The sequence below is a fragment of the Argiope bruennichi genome, chromosome 5 (assembly GCF_947563725.1).
Source record: "Argiope bruennichi chromosome 5, qqArgBrue1.1, whole genome shotgun sequence".
In the NCBI taxonomy this organism is placed as follows: domain Eukaryota; kingdom Metazoa; phylum Arthropoda; class Arachnida; order Araneae; family Araneidae; genus Argiope; species Argiope bruennichi.
Window position 1 is genome coordinate 32,959,070 of NC_079155.1, and position 25,422 is coordinate 32,984,491.

The following is a 25,422-nucleotide window of genomic DNA, read 5'->3' on the forward strand; positions in this document are numbered from 1 at the left end:
TTAAGAACATAAGTTAATTTGCATGCAATCCTCTATCCCAAGTTAATATGCAATATGTAATACATGCAATCCTCCTTATTTCAAGATCACTCAATCTGACTTAATTATATCACATCAACGAAAAAAGGAACGGGGCAGATAATTAAAATAATTTTACTCTTAAACAGTTAAAAGCAGTTTGTCTGTTCAGATGGATATTCTGAATTAAAAATACTTTGTTATTAATCAGTCCAATTTATTTCCTCTCCTCTTTTTTTTTTTTTGTAACCTCTACCATACATATATATAAAAAAGGAAAACTACACCTTTTTTTTAAAAAAATAATATTACATCAACAGAATCTCAGGCATAATCTGATAAAATAAGAACTCAGTCAATTGAGTAAATTTTACCAATCCATTGGCTTTCTGGTGAAGGAATCCAAGTAAAATGCAATCAGGTACAAATACTTAATTTATTTTTAATAATTTAATAAGAATTTTTAGAAAAAAATTCCATATGATTAAAGTATTTTTAGAATTCACTCCATATACAATTTCCAAAGGATAGAGTCCTTTAACTCAAATTCTAATTTGCTACCTTTTTTTTTTTTTTTTTTGTATTGGGAAGCTACTTAGGAGCATTGTGCTGTTCAATTAATTATCACAGCAATTTCTGTAATATAGGCTAGTAATAAGTTAAAAATTAATCGTACTAAAATCTGAAACTTTTTAAAAATATCAGGATATTAGTTGTGGGAAATTAAAAAGGCAGTGAACTGCAGAAATAAAATATTGATTTCCTTATTCCAGTAAATACAATCTACATGAGGAGATAATCCCCTCAAAAATATTTTTAACTCTTTATTATTATTACTCTAAAGAATGAGAAAACATAGTTTTTTTAAAGCACAATTAATTTTACTTCGGTTTTTATAAAATGCATAACTTTAAAAAAATATTTGCAAAAAAAATAATAATAATAGCAATATTATTGCTTTACAAGCACAGTAAATAAAAGAAAAGGCTTTGAAAAAGAGGAACAAAGATAAAATAAATTTTAAAAAGGTTAAAAAAAATTGTAAAAATAATTCAAAGTAATTATAAGCTTAAAACTTCAAAGGAATATATTAATAATGCTATGAAATATGATTCCATTTTCTATCTAGAATTGAAGCGAGCTCTTGTAGACTTAGGGAAGTTTAAATGGAATGCAACTGTCATATTCCCAAACCCCACTGGGGAATTAAACTAGCACAGTATCAATTTCCTATATTGGAAATAATGCAACAAAGAAATTGGTGAAACTGAGGGGGAAATCAAGCTATTCTAACCAAGTAAAATTAAAGGGATAATATTTCCTTTTTTTTTTATAACTCATTTAATATTTTGCAAATCCAATCCTCCATGATCCACTCCGTGTATCCAGGAGGAATCCATGCAGCCAATCCTTAAAATTATTGCTCTGCAACTTAGCAGTGATCCAAGCAGGCAACCTTAGGTAGAATATAAAAACAAAATCAAGATTATGATACTGTCTATAACAGAAAATATCAATTATTTCATTTCACAATAAAAACGAGATGCTAGGTTAAATTAATGATTTAGAAAAGTTTCCTCACACAAGCAATTGAATAAAACACACCATTAATCCCAGTTTTGTTACACATTTAAGTTAGACTTAAATACTAAAATAAAGATGAGACATGTACAGCCGATTACAGAAGTATTCAAATGTCAGTCATTAATTATAAACTTTATTCATACAACAACATGAACAGTATCGTGGAACCTGAGACATAAGACCTGTACTGCTTTCAGTACCGATATTAAATATGGCCACTCGCACATAATTAATCATTGCATCATTGAGACCAATTCATCATTCCCCATCCCAAAATATAAATATAAAAAATTTCATATCATTTTAGTTACAGAATTTAAATAAGTCAGAAGTAATATACAGCCAATTCAAGAGAATTTTTCAGAACACTATACTTAGCTTTAAATTATATCTGAATTTTAAAATATTCTATTAAACAAATCCATATTCAACATCCTAAATATTTCAAATTATCCAAAATGATGCTAGAATATGTACATTGCTAAAAGCAAATATTTCTTTCCCCATATTTGAAATAAACAATGCACGGAAATTTAAGAAACCTTTTCGTACATCAGATCTATATAGACAAATATTCTAAAATTTCTGTAAAAGCTTTGCATCTTTCTTTGGCCCTTTTATATGCAATTTTTTAGCAATAATTCTAACAGGGCCAGAAGACTTATTAAATCAAATAAAGAACTTTAACCCTGAATAATTCCAAATTTAGAAAAAAAGTTTCCCTAAACTTTTGATTTGCTCAACTAGATAATTCCAACTATATCACAAAATGAAAAATATGCCCTTAGAAATTCTGAATGCAATGTTTACAGCTTAGATTTAGGTCCAATATACAGCTAAAATCTTTACTTCATCAAAAATAACACTAATGAAGAAATTTCAATTTCTTAACAATTATTTCATAAGGGTTAGAATTTTTCCAAACCTAAGAAAAATGTTAACAAAAGAACGATGCCTACAAAGCTTACTTGGAATTTTTTTCTTTCTTAATTTTAAAACTCAAAACAATTAAAACTGTATTGAATATCTCATTAACAATGACTAACTTCACTCAAGGCTTATATTAATACCTTTCTCTAATATTTTGAATGAATACTAAAATGATTTGTAAAACTTTTGTAAATTATAATAGTTAATATCAGTACTTAGCTACTGATACTTTCATTATAATTGTATAAAATCAATTACAACAATTAATGAAAGATATTTACATATTTCTTAATCGGCTGTACATAGTTAAACTTTCAAGGTTTTATTTTTTCCAGAGCATTCAATTTTATTATTGTTTTTAAAATTAAGTGCTAGTTATAAGAGTGAACTTTTATATTAAGATCAAGATTTTAGTACCACTGAATGTTATGGCATGCAAAGTTGTTCTACTGGTTATTTTTATTATTCATACCTAAAATTCCAATCCTGTTCCATCCAACGCAAAGTTATACGTGCATCCTCCTGTATGTGTAGTATCTTTATCCCATCCTGTGTTTTCCAAATAATTTCCTCCCAGCAAGTCTTTAAATCCGATATTTTCCTTAAAAGATAAATCCACAGTTTTGTTCCCAGCAGTGTGTGATCCATAGGAGAAAAATACTCTTAAACACTGCTCCTATCCAGTTTGATCCAATTTGGGATTGAAATCCTAAAGATCCAAGTTAAGTGATCACCGAAAACTTTCACAGAGCTCCACATACATTCTCCGCTTCTTTGTAATGTATATTCCTTTTATCCTGATATTTTTAGCATAAAACCCTCAAACAGATATCCATTGCACGGCTCCTGCTTGCCAAGTAAGGGATCCACTAAAAAACTGATCATTCCTGCAATGCTCCTTAGTATTCCATTTTATTCAAATTTCAATTTCATCATGACGGGTATCCATGTTTGCATAAAATCTGAGAATAAGTGAAATCTGAATTAGTTTATTTTCAGACAAAAATTTCATAGCATTTTACAATGTAATTCAGAATCAAAATATGTAAAAGATATTACATTTAATCTAAAAATATAGACAGACTTTCCAAGTCTATAACACTTCCTTTAGCCAACAAATTCTTGTGCTTACATAATATTGCATGACAGTTTATTAATTCTATAAAATGCAATTTATGAAAAATCTGTTTATTTTAAAAATGTTAATAAGAAATTCATAATTTGCTCAAACTAAAATTTTGAACATAATAAATGCTTTTTTTTTTCAAAGACATATCATGAAAAGTAATATTTAAGAGATTTTTTTAAGTTTGCATTTTATATTTTACAAAAAGACAGTCAAACTAATATTCAGAAAATTTGTTATGGATTATAATGGCAGTTAAATGCTCTTAAGATTCAGTCACGCTTAAAAAAAATTAATATGAGCTTAAAATGAGGCACTAACAGTTAGTTGTCTTAACAATCCATCCAAATGGGATGTCAAGCTCCACATACATATAAGTATCACTTAACACACACAAAGTACTGAAAACAGGAATTTCTCTACTTTAATCAGAGTTAAAAAGGACAGTCTATCTAATACATATAGAGTCACATTAAGAATACTAGCAAGTTTGCTGCATATGGTAACTATATGTTAAAACTGCTGTCTTACTGGATATGCTAGTATTGAATAAAATTAGCAAAGCAAAATATGGTCATGTGCCAAGGCATATTTTTCGTAGGCTTAAGGGGCCAGAAATATATAAGAATTAAAACTTTTTTTCCTCCTCAAAAAAAAAAAAAAAAACTGGAACATCATAGTTAACCAAAATTACACATGGCAAAAAATAGCAATAGAAACAAATTTTTCATTTCATAATATAAAGAGAAAAAGACAACGTAATGATCATTTTATTATCCATTTGGAAAAATTTATTTAATGAACAAAATAATAAACTTTCTGTATTTTAAGAAGCAACACTGGAAAAAATATCAAGAACCATATAAAGTATTATTTTGCCATATTAATGTTTTTTACAGATAGGACGTATTTTAAAGATATGCAATTAAATTAAGAAGAAAAGATTTATTAGAATATTTAAGTAATCACCAGCAATATAATTTGTTCTGCTAATGCAATAAAATATATTACTGTTATAAAACATTATACTGATGTAAATAATTTGCATAGATAATTAAGTAACACATTTATATGCAGTCTAAGTAACTAGCAATTCAATAAGGTATGACAAATTAATCCTAAATTTTTATAATTTTGTTCAGTTTGCATTTTGACAACTATTAATTTTTATAATACATTTATAAATGAAAATGAATGGATCAATGAAGAAACTAACAACTGACAGTAAACAAACAAAACTTTATCCCTACAACATTCTTTTAAAATAATAGTATTATTATTCAAACTGAAATATCCTCAAATTTCAAGAAGCAAACTAAAAAAAGAAAAATAAAACTGTACCTAATATTATTTAACCCATTCTCTACTACCTTCTTGAGAATTTTATACCATATTAGAAATAGGGCTGACTTTATTATTGGAAATGAAAAACTGACAGTTTTAAGAAAGCATAACAAATCATAACTAAAAAAAAACACTTTAGTTCACCAATTTCAAAAATGGCATACAGCATTATTTAATACAATACAGTTTTGCTTTACATTATACAACAAAACGTAAAAAAAATTATGATGAAAAATGACAATGTTCTCTATCAAAGTTAGAAAATTTTGACACTACTATTTAAAACTGATGTAGCACAATACACACATATTAAACAACAACAAAAAAAAATAGTATCTAATTGCAGATACCAGTTCTGGAAATGAAAGAGCTTTCTGAATGAATGTCTATGAGGATCTTGAGCGAGATCGGGACCTTGAGCGATGTGCAGGAGAATAGGTAGGTGAGCCACGGGTACGCCGAGGTGGAGAATAACTCTGGCTTCTTGAACGAGATCTGCTCCCGTAATCTTCCTTAACTCGAATATAGGCAACTTCTCCCTATACAATTATATTCTTTAATTAAGTGTTCAAATTAAACATTAAAAAAAATTAGCTACCAAAGTTATTTTCAGACATAATACGTACCCCCAAAATAAAATTAAAAAATACTACAGATAAGAAATTCATAAATCCTGATAGCTTAAAGTTTTAGCAATAGACTGGAAGAAAGGAGGGATACTATAAGTTCAATATAAACTGAATTTCATCAAATACTGAAACGTACCAAGCAAAAAGAAAAATAAGTACAATTAATTCAGCATTAAAAGGAATAAAATTAAACAAAGTGTTTAAAATATATATAAAAAATAAAAATATTTTAGAGTTATTTCACAGAAAGAAAATATTTGATCTCAAGAATGATATAATTTGATTCCAATCAGCTCTGGAAAAATTCAATAAAACATTAATAGCTAACGATTCATAGTTTAAAAATTTGAATTGGTTACATGGGTTTTGGAGAAACTTTTGAGAAAAGGTTATAAGGATAATGGCCCCAAAATTATTAAAAACACATTCCTGTAGCTAATAAAAATATCACCTACATAAAACTGAGTAACTACAACCTATCCCAAATTACATGATTGTGAATAGCAAGCAACCATTCACAATTATAGATGAAGTTCTATTCTTGAGTACACTTTACATGTCTTAAAATTTTTATAACTTGGCAGACACTGAAAAAAAAAATCATCCAAGGCAACTGCAATTACTGATTAACAAAATATATTTACAATGTATAAATATAACAGATAATGTCAACTTTAGAAATTTAAGAAGTCAAATGAAAAATAATGTGCACAGAAAATATTTAAAAGAAAAATACATTAAAAATTCATTCTTTCCCTTTTTAACATTTGAATAAGTAAACAATAATAATAACTAAAGATTCTAAAAATAAAACACATCTGACTAGATTATAGTTAATTTCTAATGAAATTGTTTCAGTTTAATCAGGTAACTGAGAAAACAGTACATGAATCTTACACTTTCACTTTTAAACATATAAATCTAAATTTACAGAAACTTGTATTTGATGCAACAGTATTAAATTCATAAACTCAATCACTTTATGCTCTCATAATTTTTTTCGTTACTTTCTTAAATCTTACTTAAAATTCAACTCTAATTTCTTTCTTAAAATCCAGTCACTCAGCAATTAAGAGGTAAAAATCTCTATAAAACATTTGCAGTCAATATGATTAGAAATTATAAATGTCATCTTATGGTATGGTAAGTTAAGTAAGCTCAAGAGCAGCTATTTTTCTTATTAGATTATAGGGGAGGGTGGGGGAGGAAAGCCATGATCAAACACACTTGAAGATGGGCAGATAAATAGCACTTACTTCATGAGATCGGAATCTTGAATCATCTAATTTTTTAACTGCATACTTCATGTCTTCATATCTCAAAAATTCAACAACTCCTGTACCATCCTTATGAACATCAGCATAGCAAACATCACCTGCCTCACGCATATGATCTTTTAAATCTTGCCAACTACCAGTTGATGGAAGACCTTTAAAATGCATTGAATCATTATCTTTTTATAATTTTAAAAAAAACACTAATACAATGGTAGGAATTTGATCTAAAGCTGTACAAACATTCAAAATACTCAAACAAGACAAAAGAATTTAAACAACACAAAAGGTACAAACAGCTGTTATCAAATAGTTTATTGCAGGAAAGGAGAAAAAGCCATGATCATTAAAATGGATTTAACTCTTTACAGATGCTGTACGAATTTTTTTGGATTTACAAGACACGAAATTGATACTCATATTCTGATAGAGCTTTACTTTTCTAACACTATGGAGGAATAAATTTGTTAGTGATGCTTATTTGTCTTGTGGTTTGTCAGCTTAGAATTTTCAATTTCTTTCTATTTTTTTCTTTCTTCAAAATAACCCATCACTTCAGGACAAACAATAGTAAGCAGCCAAACAGAATCCCCCCTAACAGAATAATCATTGTGGTTGGTACCTTTGAACTAATATCTCCCTTTAAAATTAACCTAGTGCCCATGGCAGGCTACCTCGCTGTATATTCAAATAATCACTACTGGAATCAATTCATTATAATTAAAAAGAGAATAAATGTTAATATACTCTTATGGCTTGTTTATTAGTTTTAGAAAGTGAGTTAAAAATGTGTTTTATTACAGCAATAATTTGTTTTATAAAAACTACCTCCAACATTTCAATTGTCTACCATCGACGGATGTCACTGCAAGTTTCCTTCACAACCCTATTACATTAATAGCAATCAATTCTATACTTTCAAATGTTTAACAAAATTTTTATCATATAGCAAGATTATCCTTTATAAGTACTAACAATTACAATTTATAGAATAAAAATTAAATATAAAGTATTTTTTCCTATCACTTACCTGATACCAAAACTCTATACTGAGACCGTCTAGCAGGAGGACCACGACCTCTTCCTCTAGGCGTTCCCATACCTCTTCCAGGACCATTACCACGAGGAAATTCAACTCTCAAACGATAACCATCATAATCATATCCATCTCGAGCTCCAACAGCATCATCAGCATCTCTGTCAAATGCAACATACAACAAATTTATGTAATAGCACAACACTTTAAGGCAAAAAATAAATCAAACCAAGAAAATTTCAAAAATTTAGAATTTTAGTCACTTATTTTTCCACAGCATCCATGCATGACAATTAAAATTAACATTGATAAATTCTACAAAATTTGTAATATAATTAAATAAAAAACATTTCATGTAAAATTAATGAAACTTTTACAAAACAGGTATGAAAGTAAATCTTAAATCAGAATCATCACCTACAATTCTTTCTGTATATAATGCTTAAAACTGTACATCATAATAAGGCCAGAAAATATACTAGAATAAAAATATAAAAACTGGTATTTATTTCTTCAACCAATATTCAATTACTATTACTTAGAAAACAACAGCAATGTGACATAAACAAACAAACAAAAAACCAGTACAACTTTAAGGATATAAAAATGTGTATATATTATATATATAATATAAATAGTAATATATAGAAAGCTCTATAATATATAGCTCTATCATGAGAGGTGAACAGAACTTTGAAAATAGAAAAACTGACAATTTTATTTTTAAAGGACTGGGAGGAAGGAAAGAATATTGGTTAATGTAATTTATAAATAGAAATAAAAGTAGCTTTTTTTAATATTAAAATAATTATTTCTTTAAACTTATGAGATTATCATAAAAGCATGCAATGCCTAATAAAAATTCAATTAAAATATATAACATATAATTTTCACAGCAAATGCTCGTTTTGTTGCTTATACAAAACTGTCAAATGTTGCAAAATATTAATTATCAAGCAATATTTTAATTTAAAAATAAATAATAACTGATACACCAAAGGTAATTTTTTTTACAAGATATTTAAAAAATATCTCAAGATAGTTGCTTCCTGTTTTATTTTACATATGAAATATATAATTGTCTTCACTCAACTGAGTTACTTCTTTCTGATGTTCGTTCTTTAAAAAGAAAAAAAAAAAAGAAAAAAAAAAAAAACTACCAGACTGTTCTAAATTCAGAAAAAATGTTGAAGGAACCAAAATAAATAAAGTGACAAAGACGGAAAATAAGATAGTCGGCTGAAAAAAATTCAGTAGGAAAATCTATAATTCATACAATTTAACGACAAAATATTTCTTAGCCAAGGAGAATTTATTATTTACAAACACCTACATATAAAGGAAATGAACGAATAATATTCAACTTGAGCAGTATCCAACATTCTATTTTTCAAGTAAATTTTAAAGAAATTGCAAACGATATTTAAAAAAAAAATACTATTCATTGCCGCAATAAAAAAAAATCATAAAATGCTGAGGCTCATTGATAAATATGTAATTCATTTTTAAAGAATAATATAAAAAGTATTAATATATAAAAATAATCACCTAGGATCATCGAATTCTACGAAAGCGAAAGGTGGTCCTCTTCTATTTTTCAAATCGATAAATGTTATCTTTCCGAATTTGTAGAATAAATCTTCAATATCTTTAGTTCTAATATCGGGTGGTAAATTACCAACATATATTCTACAATCATTATTTCGATAGGACATGACGATTAAAATTTAATACAAATAATAAACAAGCTGTTTTTCTACAAAACTAAATTCGCTTGATAAACAAAGACCAGGGTGAAAATGGCTCAATTCTGATATTAAATTCTACTGATGTAGGTTACAGTTAATTAGAAATTCGAAATTTCGGAGATCATAAATACGTTTGGCGAAATAAATTAAAAAATATATACAATAAAATCAAACCAAAGACTTATTATAAATCTTTATTTATGACAAATGGGACAAGCGTATGTCAAATATTTTAATTTATGATTTGAAGCATGGATAGGCAGATATTATGTTTTAAAGTTTTTCTCTCCTTTCAATATTTTGGGACCTGCAATTAAGAATACTGAATTAATAAATAAAATGAGAGAATATTTTTTTTCTGAAGTTTTTCTTGACTATTAAAAAAGTTATGTTAGTACATATATCACCATATTAATGATAAAATTCGAATTTTCAAAGTATAGTAGATCATTCAGATACTTCTGTTTCATGCTCAGTCTGACAGATTGCTATAACATTGTTATTTCAGTAATTAAAATTTTTGCCTGAAAGGTATATTTCGGCAACTTAAATAAATATTCAGTTTAATGAAAAATGCACTTCAGGTCATAAAAATGCTTTTATTTCATACTTGAAATGATTGAATATTACGATTACAATCGAATTTTCATCTACTTCCTGCTGCTCAAGTTCGAAATTTTGTGCATTATTGGTGTGGATACATAATTTCCATACATTCAGAATGTGGTGATTGGTTTATCGACAAACTTAAATTAAAATTTTATTTGAAACAGTAGTTAACTTGTAAAAAAAATGTGAGTAAAAATTAATTTTTAGGTTTCATAATCTTTATAACAATGAATTATAAAGAAGAGAATTTTAATTCTCAATTGATAAAGAATAATTAAAATAATAAAAAATAAAGAAAAATTCAATACTTTTCACAATTTAGTATGGTGAATATAATCTAAAATTTTTGGGGAGGGATTTTTTTCTCCCATCAAAAAGTAGGATGTCAAAGCAAAATTGACTTGTAAAAACGAAGATAAATACTATAAATAAAATAATGTACAATAAAAAGTATGAGACTTGTAAAAGCGAAGATAAATATTATAAATAAAGTACTCTACAATAAATATCAAAGAAAATAAAAATTCTAAATATTCATCAAAAATTAAAAGTATGTTATAAATATGAAAAAAATTCTAATTTTTAAAAAAATTTCTATCCTCACATTTTTTTTTTTTTTTTTATTTTTTTTGCGATTTCATTTTATCTCAAAATATACATTTCTCTTTACGTAAATTCCAACTTCTTAATATATTACTAAAGAGTTGTTCTATTTATTTTTTAATATTTAAATTCGTTGCATTTTGGTCTTCGATTTTTAAGTTCGAAATTTTAAGAATATCACTGCAAAAGCTGCATATCGGATTAGATTTGAAGCTTTTGCATCAGTTGAGCACTCTAAATCATTATATGCTATTAAAAAAGAGAAATATGAAAATGGTCAATCCTTAAGCAGAGTAATCTATGCCTTATCTATTATGGGTTTTGGCGATAACATAGTAGAGAAATAAAATTAATGATTGTTTTCTTGCAACTTGCCTATCATCCATAGTTAGTTCACATTCACAGAAGTCATATTCATATATACTGATTCTCGGAGTTAAGCCTTTAAAAGAAATGGCTATTAAGATGCAACTATTCAATCAATCTTGGGAAAAAGTAACGAATATTGTATCTAATTAGTCAAGTAGATGCCAAATATTATAAAGTTCATTTAAAGGAAATATCTGATCGATTATCATTGATTTTTTTAATCCTTCAGTAAATTATTATTTCTCAAAGTTTTAATATTTGGTATCAACTTTTTCCTATAAGTATTACTTTTGCTTTTCTCCCATTTATTTTCATCATTTTTACTTTCACATGTACGAAGCATAGAAAAATAAAATATTGTAATCGTTAAAAAATTCGAAAGCGAAGTTTCAAGGAATCCATTATTTCAGACCACCTTGTATCCGAAATATGGAAATTTCGGATACAAGGATACGGATACGTCAAATTTCCTCAATTCGTCGTTGTCTGTGTGTGAACACGATAGTTCAAAAGTGTTTCGAGCAAGACAGATGGAATTTGATACATCCTAAATTTATAGGTTTCTGTCAAATCTATTCTATTATAGGATTTTGGACAAAATCCATTTAGAGGAAGTCTTTCTGTCCAGTTATAAGAATATAAGTGAACAGGGTAATTGCTAAACATAAAGAGCTAAAAAAAAAAAAAAATAGAACCTATGTTTAGAGTCTAGAATGCAGATCCGTATCAAGTTTTGAACTAAATCCAATAAGGGGACGACAGTCTACTGTTTCGTACTTTCATATGCATGTAGACGTAATGACTAAAAATTGTAATGATCTAATAAAATGATCTTGTGACTACTAGTGTAGAATTCTGCATCAGATTTTGGTCTCAACTGGTCAAAGAAAGACTTTAATACATTCAATTTTCTGGTACTTGTAGTTTTACTTTATTAATATCGATTCACTGCATCACTATCAAATTTTTAAGTTAAATCAGCAACATTGTCAACATGAAAAATAAAATCAATGTTAGTTTTTCTTTTTGTTTGGGAAATTAGATTTTAAAAAATGTAAACAAAATATGGGAAATAAGTGTAGATAAAACTTTGTAAGTAAAAACATGTATAAATTTTATCGGAGTATTATTATTATATACCTGCATACAAGACGTTTCATTTATCTGTTAACTACATGCCAGGGAATAATTGCCAAAGATCGCATCCCAGATTCAACCAAGGATCAATATTTTATTACTATTGTTCACCAATGTCAATGCTAGGTACTCAAGACTTAGTCTATGTTCTACAATTTTATGTGGGGATGGGGGAAAGGGTAACACTTTTGTTAGAGAGTGTGCGAGGAAGTATTGCAGAGACGACTCCAGCTGGTTTTATTCTCTTAAATTATGGAATTTTGAATTATTAGTGTCAAGATATTTTTTCATGTGTTTCTAATATTCATTTCGCAGCTTTTGCATTGAGCAGCAATTTTGCAAAAAAATTATGAACATTTTGTTATTTTCAAAAGTGAAGTATTTTACTTTTTCAGTTTAAATGAGAAAAAAAAATGCTTCAATAAATCGGAAAAAAAGGTTTTTGAAAAATCATATGTGCAGAAACGCTTAAAAGTAAAAAACAAAAATAGAAATAATTTCATTTTCATTTTTAAAAGCTTATCATACAAATCATATTTATGCTTGGCTTTATATATATTTCTTTTTCTCGAACCAAAATTTTTGATTACTTAAATAATTTAGTTATTTTTATTTAAATTGAATTAATTTCTTTATTTATTTTGTTCTTGAGAAGTAAAGAATATACAAACACAATTTGTTAAATTAGCTAAAGTGTTTTTAATTTCTTTCTTAAAAATATTTGTATTGGTCAATGTAGAGTACCGCTATGTTCTGAGGGTCTGGCGGAAAAGCTAATCGTCAGGAAAAGAAAGAAGTGGAAGAAGAGAGTAGTGCAGTGGTAATCTAGTGGCAAGAGTAAAAGGCACTTGGCGAAAAAAAAAAGTAAGAAAGTTGATCTGGTGTAGTTTGTGTGTTTATATTTTGTACGGTATTGTGTTTCATTTGCTAAGTATGTAAAATAAAAATTCTTGGGTATGAAATCGTCCAATTTTTGTCGCCGGTTACATTTCACACATTTACAAAAAATATGATGATTAAAAGAGAATTCTTACAATTAGTGGCCTGATTTCAGATATTAGTTTTCTTGGAGACATGGTTCGAATCACCATGAAGAACAATTGTAAGAAAACCACCAAAAGATTTCTTTTACTTATCATATTTTTTGTAAATGTGTGAACTGTAATCGGTGACAAGAAATGACGATTTGACTCTCGAGATAATTTATTTTACATATATGGCGAATGAGATACAACACATTAAAAAATGTAAACACAAGAACACCAGATCATCTTTTTCCTGCTCACGGTTCTTCCTCTCACTGCCAACGCTCCACTTCTCCCTTTGTTTGGCGACTAATCTTCTCGTCAGATCTTCAGAAGGATTGCCAAATGGCCTAACAATGCCTTACAGCAGAAATAAATCCTTTTCCTTATTAGTGAGCTAGATAGGACGCTGTAAATAGAAAAATATTTCTTGGAATATTGATCATATCATTTTTTTGTCGTGGAAAACCAATTTAAAATATGCCTCGTTTGAAATTATTATTGCAGCTGAATCAATATATCTAAATAATCAATGTGTTTCTTTATGTCGATCTTGTATACTTAATATTTAATTTCTAAGCGGATACAAAAGTCTTCGTCTGTCATTTTAACTTCAAAATAAGGGAGCATCGTAAGATTAATGAAGTTTGTCAACATATGTATAATATTTAAGCATATAAAGCATAAATATTCAGGGCGTGGAACAGGGGCATCGAAGCATGGCTATAAGTACTTTCTTAGTAATAGAAATTCGAAGAAAGGAAGAAAATTTATATTCCAAAAGAGTTTCTTCTACAATTTTAAATGGAGCCATAATACCTCGATTAAAAGTAAAGTGTTAAAATACTTATAGGCAAAAATGAGGCATCATTAAGACAATAATTTTTTGAAGTTTAGAATGATCTGAATATAATTTTTCTGCTTTGATATTTTTGAAAATTATGGCTAAAATCGTAAAAATTAGTCTTAACTTTTAATTCATTAAAATTACAGTTAAAAATTAGTAAAAAATATCGCTCTTTGGTACACAATCTTACCCTCAATTCAAAGTATACAAATACCGTTTATCGTAGTTCTAGGCCAGACGTCTGTAGCACACTAATGCACACATACATTCTCCTTCATTCGTCATGGAAATAGAGACAGTAATGCATAAAATTGCTCAGTGAACTCATCCATTAGACTGATATATGGAACTTCTTAAAACTAATAATTTATTTAAACTCAAAAAGGAATTTACAAATGTGTAGTCACAGGTAATATCCAGTCACCTATCTATCTCATCGGGATAATTAGGAGTCCTCCTTTGAAACATAAAAAACGTAAAAAGAAAAAAAAAAAATTTTGATTTAGAATACCCTTTTATTGTTTGATATTATTTAAGTGCCTTTTTTTAAAAAAAATTAAAAACTAAAAACTGTAATTTTTTTTTCGATTGTAGATGAAATAGATTCCGAAATCTTCCTCAGTTACAGACTGAAAACATCTTATTAGACATTCTCATCTAACTAATAATGGCAATTTTTTATAGCTTATATAATCTTTTTTCAACCATTCTGTGTACATTTTCAAAATATTAACAAATGGGCTCGAATGTGAAAGAGCAGGATATTATACAAATTAATAATAACGTGTAATCTCAGTAAACAATTATTGATAAAAAATTCGTATATTAACTTATTAGACTAACTTCAGAAATCGTCGGCAGCTCTGAGAATTGAGAATTGAACATTCAATATGCCAATATGTGATTTCTAAATTCCCTTCCAACTGTTCTGTGAATCCACTTGTCCCACTTTTTTATAATAGATAATGCTTACAGCGTCATTTTTAATTTTATAGAATAATGGGCTGATACTCATTTTTGCTGTATCAGGTTGATACTGATACTCAATCGTACCTGATGTTGAAACTTTATTTACACCCCTCGAGATCCAAGGTCTTCCGCCCGAGGGTGCTATCCCCCCCCCTTTTTTTTGGGAAATTAGGAAAAGTAGTAGCTGTATTTCTTGGCAGAGATGGTAAAGTTATATCTTGAAAAGTTAAAACGAATACATCTGTTATTAAAAGGCTTGTTTAATTGTTATACTACCTCGAAATTGATGAATGTTTAATTTAAATAGTATTAATTTCATTATGTTTTTTAGGAACCTATATTGAGATTTCGAATTTAAATGCAAATGTGAAGATATTTATCCTTAACTTGTATTTAATTTATTATGATAAGTTGGTGAGTATTTAAACTATTGCTATGAAATATTGAATTTGTGTCATTAATATTCTGTCTTATATAAATGTTGCATTTATGCCTGATGTGTTAAATGTAAAATGTTAAAAATATTTAAATATTTGAATATTTAGTTAAATTGAAATTTTGATAACATTGCAACATAAATATTGATTTAAATGATGTCAATTTATAGAAATTTTAATTTATCTTAAAATTAGATATGTGCGAAAATAAGAAATGTTGCAATGTGGAAGGCTTTTAAATATTTAATTTGAATGAACCCCTTGGTCATTCGGGGGGGGGGGGTTGAAACTTTATTTACACCTTTCAAGGTCCAATCAATGTCTTCCGCCCGAGGGCGCTGTGTCCCCCTCTGGCTTTTGTTTATCTTGAGAGAGTTTTTGTTTGTCCTACTGTGTCTTGTTGTGTACGTGGTGATGTAAAGTTGTATTGCTTTGTCTTTCCTGTAAATATGCTATAGTTCAGCAACGGATTGTAAAACCCTCCGCGCTTTTGCGCATGCGTTAGGATGGTTTTAATCCGTCAAAATAAGGGTGAAAGGAAAGATGAAAGGAGGAGATGTTTACATTTGCTAGCATCTAATAGGGTAAATCCAAGGTCAAAGGGAATACCGGAAATGCACTCATTGTTCAGCGTTTCACCCCTTAATGAGACGGACTCGTCGAAATGCGGTCGTCTCAGAATCCGTTGACGAACTATAGCTGTGTGTGAATAAAATGCGAAAAATCCATTAGTTGCCTCCAGTTCCTTTCTGACAAGTAAGAGCTTTTTGAAACATTCTATTGCTAATTGAATTGAATTAAGCAATTGAATTGAAGTCTAAACTCCTGATATAGCCAGTAGCCAATTCTTTTCCTATCGGAATGATACCGGATACTCTGCGTGTTTTGGTTCTCGCAGGCCGTTAGCTGATGCAAATGCGAATTTCATTTCAAAATGGAATTTCGTTTCTACAAAAGATGCATTGATGACTATGTGACCTTGGTTTTGACAGTGATTGATGGGTGGGTGAGAAGAGGGAAAGAAAAGGCTTTACTGATGCGTAGAAGGCGATAATTCTTAAGATTTCCTATCACCATTATATATGACAAAGGATAGTAATGGCTGGGTTTGATATATATATATAAGTCTATACCGAGACTGATAATCTGTTCTATTAATACTGATACTCTATATATCGAGTCTCTGATGCTGAGCACCAGATACTCTGCTTGTATCAGTTTTGATGCTTTTGAGTGTTTGATACTATCAGATTGATATAGTATTATCCAATCCTAATTCCTAAAAAAATTATACATCATACAATTATTATTCCGATTCTGTAGAAGATAGTGTACTTACCTACATAGCACCAGAAATCCATTAAAGCTGTTAGAAGAAACATTATATCTCTCTTCTATTTGATCAATGATGCCATTGTCGAACAGATTTACATATATATGTCTCCTGATAGCAAATGAATACTGAACAGTGGACGCTTACCAACTAATCTAAATAAGGCTGCCTATGTGCAATTGTCTGTACTTTATCGCTATTCGATTTTTATTATAGCTCATTAAAATACAAAGCAGTTTGAAAAAAAAAATCGTTTTCCTTTTATTAATTTTGGTAACAAAGAAAAAGGCTTGCAAAATGGTTAGCTGTTTCTTCCTTGCGTTGGTTAACTTCTCTGATATTCAGATGAGTTTCCTGATTTATTATCTTGCTAGATGAAATTAGCGGACAATTTGGATTTGTTGTTGACAATGCAATGGTACTTATCTACTTTAAAAAGGTTTCTTATAGTAAAATTAGTAAATTTTTAGTAAATAAAAAAGTAATTTTTATTTAAAACACTACTTAAAAGATCTGATTGAATAAATTAAATTTATCAAACAGCATAATACTGTCCTTATAGCATGCGCAGGCATTTTCTTTTAGAACATGGATTCGTCCTCCCATTGGTGAATGCGAAAGTTAAGTAATTTTAGGGGGTAGCTTGAATATCGTCCTCGTCATTTAACTATGGTTAAAAATTTCGAAGCTCTAATAACGATAATTATGAAGCTCTAAAAATAGCTGAAACTCATATAGCTTCAAAATGAAACATAAATCTTGTTAGCTTGAACATGACTATGATGAAATTTTTTTTGTTACGTGCTATCACAGTTTTAAGCACACTCCATGTTTTAAGCAACACTCCATGTTTTTCTAACCATTTTGTGTAAAGTCAAATTAAAAAGCGATTCCTTATATTTACTTTGTCAAAACTAACATTTTAATAAATAAAATGTAGCTTAACCATCAACTCATTTGTTAAATTAATGAAAATGAATTTTTCTACGTCAATTAAAGCATTTCAGAAGCATATATTAATTAAATAAAAGTCAAGGCATTCTATTCAAATTCTTCTAAATCCCTTTAACCCATATTACACAGAAGTAAGGGAATGGGCTTATGAAATAAGCCAATTTGCACTTCACATAGTGCTTTGTTTATCTAAGTATTTGTAATTTTAGTTTCGAAATGTTTTGTTGGAAAAATTGGCTAACATTCAAATATCTACCACAATTCAATTCTATATCAACAGTTGGTTATGAAAGTAAGGTGTAATGAATATAAAATAGGGCAGATATGTAGCAGTTTTTGTGATTAGATAATTGGAAGTTCTGACTGTCTTATCTTAAAAGTGGAAAGCACACATTGACACTTTGACAGCTGTTAAGGTTAAGATTACGTTTAATGCAGAATAGAATTATAAAATCCCATTTGGAAAGCGAAAAGAATATATAAAAGACGTATTTTCAAAGTGATTCAAGGACAGTAAAGGTGAAACGGGATTGTTTAAGCTTTTACATTAAGTTTTTGGCGAAAGAAATTATCAACGAACTTGAAATGCCATTTAAATTTGGTTTGATAATCATTATTTGCTTGCCTGCAAACTTATTATCATTTGACATGCTGTAAAGAAAGGATTACATTTCACATAGATGGGATATATTTCTTTAGAAAGTTTTATCATTTTTGGAAAGTTTAAAGAGAAATATACAAGATTTATTTATTGTCAAGAAATACGAAAGTAAAATGGTCAAGAAATGGAAAGTAAATGGGAAAAAAAAAAAAAAAAAAAAAAAATTCGAACTTGAGATTTTGACGAATCTTTATGTTTTAGAATTCCCTCAATTCGGAACACACATTTTTGGAAAATGTCCGTCTGTCTCCTCCTGTGTATGGATTTTGTTCAAAATTTGGTGGATATCAACAAATTTTGCATAATGACCCTATACCAAATTTCATCCATTTAGCACAAAGCATTTTTAAGTTATTACAAACAGACATAATGTCAAAAATGTGTTTTTCGAAATCAGGGTAGTCTGAAGCGTGGAGATTTTGATAATTACAATATTTTACAATAGAGAAATGGAGAATAAATGCGCTGAATTCAATGCCCTTTTGTTTATTATAATCCAATTATTTCTCCATGTCCATGTCCCTTTATCAATTTCATGTATTTTTTCCTCTTGAATAATGCATTCGTTCATGAAGGTCAGCCACCAATTCATCAAAGCCACATTATAGTTCTATTTCTCGGTTTTGTATTCTATGCAAATGAAAAATACCGAGGATTGTTTAAATTTATTTTAAACATCAACATTTCACAGACACGAAGTAAGGTTTTGCAACTGATTAAAAATCAATGCCGATTTTGAAGAACTACTGCATTATGATTTCTGCAATCATTTTAAATAAATATTCATATTTCAATGACTTAATGTATTGTTTAGATGAAGGCTTTTGCCCATACCAGGGATGTCTGCAATTGCTTTTTAATGAATGTAGCTGTGTAAATTCCAGGAAAAAAGCCGCAATAATTTGTTTTTTTCTAATTACTTATTGCGAGATTTTGTTCATACCCAAAATTAGAGAAGAATTTGATTGTGAAATGGCATAAAATAGATAGAAAATACCTGTTTACAATTGATTATTTTGCAGCCATAGGCAGGGCTTCGTTTTAAACCCCTCTTTTAATAATTGATCTATTTAGTTTTACATTTCAACACTTTCTAACTTAATTAGCAAAATAAATGCATTTTAATGTTTAATTTTCTATCTTAGTAATTTCGGAAACTTTATATATATTGTTACGAAATTTTCCGGGGTTCGTTTGGATAGTGGGAGTTATATGGTGTGGAGAACGCTCAATCAGCAGGCGGAAGTAGAAAATAAAACAACGACGTTTATTTACACGAAGACACACAGGACAGCACAAAGACGACAACTATATACAGCACAGAAGATGATTATCTTCAGCCGAGACGTGCAGCATACAACAGACTCTACTGCAAACAGTAGCGCACAGCTTAGTTCAGCACTAGCTTGACTCCATCGCTGCTCTTCTCTGGGATACTCGTTCTTCCCGTTGATCCCGACTACTCTTCTCTGTCGCTTCCGACTACTCTATGGTTCACGCTTATCCCGGCAGCTGCAGCTGCTTCCTTTTATAGGTCTTAGGAGGCGGAGCTAGAAGCCTCTCAACCAATAAGGAACGTTCGAGGCGTAACTCGGTTCCTACTGGACGGATCGGGAAAATTCTCGATGTTTCGGGTATAATCTATTTTGGCACCTAAGTCGCCAAATTCGTCGCCAAATCGTCGCCAAGCTCCGGGACCTCCTATTTAACCAACTATGCTGGGAAGCCGCATCACAGATTCGTTACAATATATATGTGTATGTTTTATGCATGCTTATTTTTTTATTTAAATGTATATCATGGGAAAATTAATAAGATAATAAAATTCTAGAAACGTCACACTTATTAGTTATTAAGTTCCTTATTTAACAAATAAATATTATTTAATTATTATGATAGATTATAAAGAAATAATACGCATCATATAAATATAACATTAAAAATTATTGAATTATGGTTCATGTCAAGTGGGATATAAAAATCAATTAAATGAATAATTAATATTCCTTTGTATCATAAATAAGTAATAAATTATGATTTAATTTATTTAACATTGATTTTAAAAATTCATTGTAAATACATTTCGCAAACTTATTATAATAATATATAATTTGTAAATTGTAATTGTAATTTGTAATTGTAAAATAATGTATAATTTGTAAATATATATTAACTTATTATAATTCGTATAATTTGTATTTTATTTCACAAATTTATTTGACTATTAGATCAATATTATTATTTAATCAATTTGCCTGCTATTCCCTCTCAACCCAGCTTCCTAGGCAGACTAGGCAGCTCCCTATTTGAAAATCTGCCAACTATTGTTAAACGTTATGTACAAATAAAATTGAAACAAAAATTTGCTTTCCATGAAGTTTCTATTTCCAACAAGGAAAATATTATGGAATAAAAAAATAAATTAAACAATGGAAATGTTTAAAATTACATTATAACAACAGAAACCTCGCTAGAAATGATATCTTAATCATGAGGATGAGACGTTTCCGATATGGTGATTGATTCTCACTTCCTTATAGGCTTAAGTAAGGTGTGAGGGAGAGTTACCTTCACTTGGATGACGTGTCTTTTAAGGCAGTGATTGTATCTAAATTGATGTCCATTAGCGACTCAACTTTGATTCCTGCCGTGGCAATTGTTATTCATTTACCTCTGATGCTATAGCGAGGTGGGTGTGGGTTTTTTTTTTTTTTTTGATTTTATAAAAAAAAGTTATATATCCATACAAACTTTATATATTTAAAGTAATTTATATTATTAAAAAAACTAAACATATAAATTTAAATAAATTTTATACTGTAAAATATATTAATGAAAATTAATGTCATTTAAAAAGTTTCTAAAATGTTATCCTTTAAAATGTGTTCCATCTTAGAACTTAAAAAAATTAAATTTAATTTAGATACAGTCTTTTCCTTGACTTTAATAAATTCAAAAAATTTATTTTGAAATATAAACTGTAACAATATTTTGTTATGGTGAAATTGAAATTAATTTCAATATTCCATCAAACCATTCAATCGTGTACTTTTCCCCATATTGGAATAAAAATATTACTTTCTTTTGGCATTAACTTTGAAGTAGGATTTTCTCTTCCGTTTGTATTTCGTAGTACGTATTCGATTATTTTATAAAATATCATAATTCTGGAAATGATTAGATATTCTATGAAATTATTGATAAATCATGATCAGTTATTTAGTAGAACTACTAGGAATTCCATGAAATGACTGAATTATGCACTTTAGCAGTAACATATACATTTTTAAAATTTACACGCTCATGATTTGTAGCATACTTATTTCATTAGGTTTATATTTTTCAGTTTTATTAAAAATTTAAATAAATATACGAACGAACGAAGATTTTAAATAAATATACTCCATATTAATAATTTAACAACCTGGAAAGCGAATATTCGGGGTGAAAAAGTCCGTCACCAAACTCGGCAAGTAACAAATTATTCCGAATATTTATTAAAATTAGAACAAAACTGTGGCTATACAATTAACCCTAGATCATGCAACATTCATTTTTTAAATTAAATTTTACTAATTATTGTAAAAATCTATATGAATGAATTTAAGAAACATAATTTTTTATGTTATTGCTTGTTTTATTTAATGACACAACAATCATATTTGTTCATGCTCTTTCAGATGTAAGGTTAAAAAAAATGAATAAGAGAAAAATAATTCACAAACATTTAAATATTAACCATAAAAATACTTAACAAACATTTAAATATTAACCATAAAAATAACAAACACAAAACAAACTTTCGTAAAAATGAAACGAATTAAAACAGTAATTATTTAATCGTAATTTCTTTACTACACCCCCCCCCCAGCACCTACACACCCATTCGTGCTAAAATGCAATAAGTAACTTATTTAATCCATTTGCAGCTAATTTATTTAATTTATTATAAAAAGATAAATGAAATAAATTATGAAAACGACAACTATATCTTCTGTGCCGTACGTTATTTTCGAATAAAATGTTAAGTGTTTGAGGAAATTGACTGATCATAAAACTCTTAAGAACTCCATAGCATAATAATTTTTTTTTCAAACTACGATATAAAAACATATCCTTATTTTTGTTTATTTGCGTCATTTAGAGCAAACACCGCAAATAATGTTACAAATTCGAAACACTACATACAAGAAGACTTAAAATAGATAAGATATTATATATCTGTTTTTTCGTCTCCTCCTGATATTTTTTGAAAGATAACTATTTGTTATCTCTTTATTAATGAGTGATTAAGATCACCTTATCCAACATTGTAAATTATAAGTGGGCACTTCAAAATTCGTGTTCTTTCCGTTGATAAAAGCTCCTTATCAATAATTTGTGAAGTGTAGAAAACACATAAAATGTATACACTTAAAAGTCTTATCTTATATAAAAAGTCCTTGTAATTATCATCGATATGCTAGTCGCAAACAAAAAACATTAGAATTATCACTTATATGTGCATCTCTAAGATAAGAAAGAAACTGAATAATAAGTTTTTTTATATATAATATATGAGATCCTATCATCCCGATTTACACCCAAATACATATGCAAAATAAAAGATAATTCAGTTGTCAAGAAAAAAAATCAGTTTTTGATTTTTTTATATATATTTACGAAGTTGTTGTTCTGAAATTATGACACATAACCATGGTTTTCTTGTTGTTAAAGAATAGAAGCCAACGAAGAAGATAATTCATTACAAAATAAGGCAGCAAATCATCCTTCAAAAAACTTTTTCCTATACAGTAGCCGATTTTATTTATACAGATGGGATTATTGAATGTCATTGAACATGCTGAAAATTGTTGATATTTATTTCCGGGTTCCTTACCCTGCTTTAAAGGAGACTTTATAAAGGTAAAGCGTGACTTTAGCTGTGGAAGGGAAAACATGAAAGTACTGACAATCTTTATTAATAATAAAGGAGAACGTGTGCGTGCGTTGACGTCTTACAGGGACCGTTAGAAGTAGAGCTACAAAATGTGGCATACATATTCTTTGGAGGATAAAAAGGCGCAATTCGTAGCGAATTTGTTGAAATTTTTTTGAATTTTAATTAATTAAAATATCAGTGAGATTTTGGCATTAATAAATAATTAATTCTTGAGACTATACTTGCACATAGCATTTTTACTATATTTTAAAAGTAAAAATATCTTCTTTCATTTAATGATACTAAATGTTGGTTTACACTCAGCCAGGTATAATTCATCCAGTAAATTCAGGCGTCGCAGAAACTGCATAGTAGTGTGGTGAAAAGCTTATAAGCCAATTAACAGCTACGCTACACGTGCTATTGCTTTTGTATCGTGGTCATGTTACTGGACTGCAAACCACAAGGTCCCGGTTCTATCAACCGCAATCAATATCAATTCGCCACGTTGGTGACCTCGGACGATGAACCTTCATCCTTCGTATAGCTGTTGTGGGGCCATCTACCCGCAACCAAAGTCGTCAGATTCACTTGACGCAGCAACACAAAGCCGTCAGACTCACTTGGCGCAACAGCAACCACTCACACACACACGCTCGCCATAACGCTTGGCGCTACTCAAATGGGTACAGGCGCATTAGACTCAACAGCTAAAAAACATCACCACTCAACAGCCATATCGTTCGTCTCACCTCCGACTCCCTGGAGGGAGAGTCTGTGGTGAATAGTTTATAAGCCAGTTAACAGCTACGCTACACGTGCTATTGCTTTTGTATCGTGGTCATGTTACTGGACTGCGAACCACACGGTCCCAGGTTCTATCCTCGCTCATCTCAATTCGCCACAGTAGTAAGTATCTGTCCCGTTGAGACCAGAATTTGCATTTGTCAGCGCATGCCGAATCTTCTTTCTGCGCATGCTTGACTTACTGGAACCTTATAATTAACTGAATGTAAACCCACCTTAATTTAATTACTCAGCAATTTTTTTTCCTGAATTTTGATAAACCTTTTTAGTTCTACAATTTTCAATAACAAACACCAGTATTGCAATGAAATCCGAAGTGGTATCAATGTTCCATCATATAAAATGGATGTTGCTTAATGTGATTGCGGTTTATTTCATAATTCGCCTTATACTATCAAAATTCTCTGGTCTTGAACCGACATATTCAAATGCGTGCAAAAATATTTTTTTAGTGTGGTCATTACATCATTTTATCAGTTTTGAAGTAGAGAATTGACCGATTCTTCGTTTTCAACCAGCATTAACAACGAATGTTCGTAAAATATTTTGCTCCACATGTAATTAAATTCCCATGTTTCCCGTATCATAGTAATCAGAGTTTTTTTGTCTGAACTAGGGCGATTTAGATTGGTTTAAAAAGACAGTTAAGCTTCCTGGTCCTACTTGAAATCTATTGAACAGCCATAAATCATTGCAGCCTGAGATTGAATTAAGATAGAAAATTGGATAAATCATATCACTGACTCTCTGACCCACCCGAAGGCACACGGATAAAGAATGCTTAATGACCGGACCGCCGCAACAGCAACATTGGCGGAATTGTGGTTGAGTCCTAAGGGTCACCGGACACGGTACAATCCTTCCCGAAGGAAGTACGTCCCGTCAGATCCCCCATCTATTTATGTACCCACCAGGGCCCAATCTATTTATGCTACCACCCATCCAACCACCATACCGGAAGCATCTCATTCTCATTTCGAGGTACCTCCTCCCGGGGGTTTAGTAAATTGGATAAAAAAATAATAACTCATTTGAATTAAAAAAATAGAATATGAAGTTCT

The 25,422-nt window shown here is 29.2% G+C and overlaps 1 protein-coding gene across 3 annotated transcripts; it reads right to left on the bottom strand.

The window, feature by feature from the left end:
* Positions 1-976: 976 nt before the first annotated feature.
* On the bottom strand, positions 977-9,750 carry LOC129968540 (serine/arginine-rich splicing factor 1B-like). 3 transcript variants are annotated; one of them, XR_008784424.1, is made up of 6 exons: positions 9,490-9,750; positions 7,936-8,102; positions 6,888-7,060; positions 5,353-5,541; positions 3,005-3,494; positions 977-1,474 (listed from the first exon to the last, which is right to left on the bottom strand). XR_008784424.1 is itself a non-coding variant. In XM_056082532.1 (5 exons), exons 1-4 carry the CDS (start codon positions 9,654-9,656, stop codon positions 5,389-5,391), a joined length of 660 nt encoding a protein of 219 aa, XP_055938507.1. In that variant the 5' UTR covers positions 9,657-9,750; the 3' UTR covers positions 2,887-3,494; positions 5,353-5,388. The 3 variants fall into 3 exon arrangements, 2 of the variants coding, with proteins under 2 accessions (XP_055938507.1, XP_055938506.1); XM_056082532.1 differs by lacking the exon at positions 977-1,474 and having other exon boundaries at positions 2,887-3,494; XM_056082531.1 differs by lacking the exons at positions 977-1,474; positions 3,005-3,494 and having other exon boundaries at positions 5,150-5,541.
* Between the last annotated feature and the right edge of the window lie 15,672 nt (positions 9,751-25,422).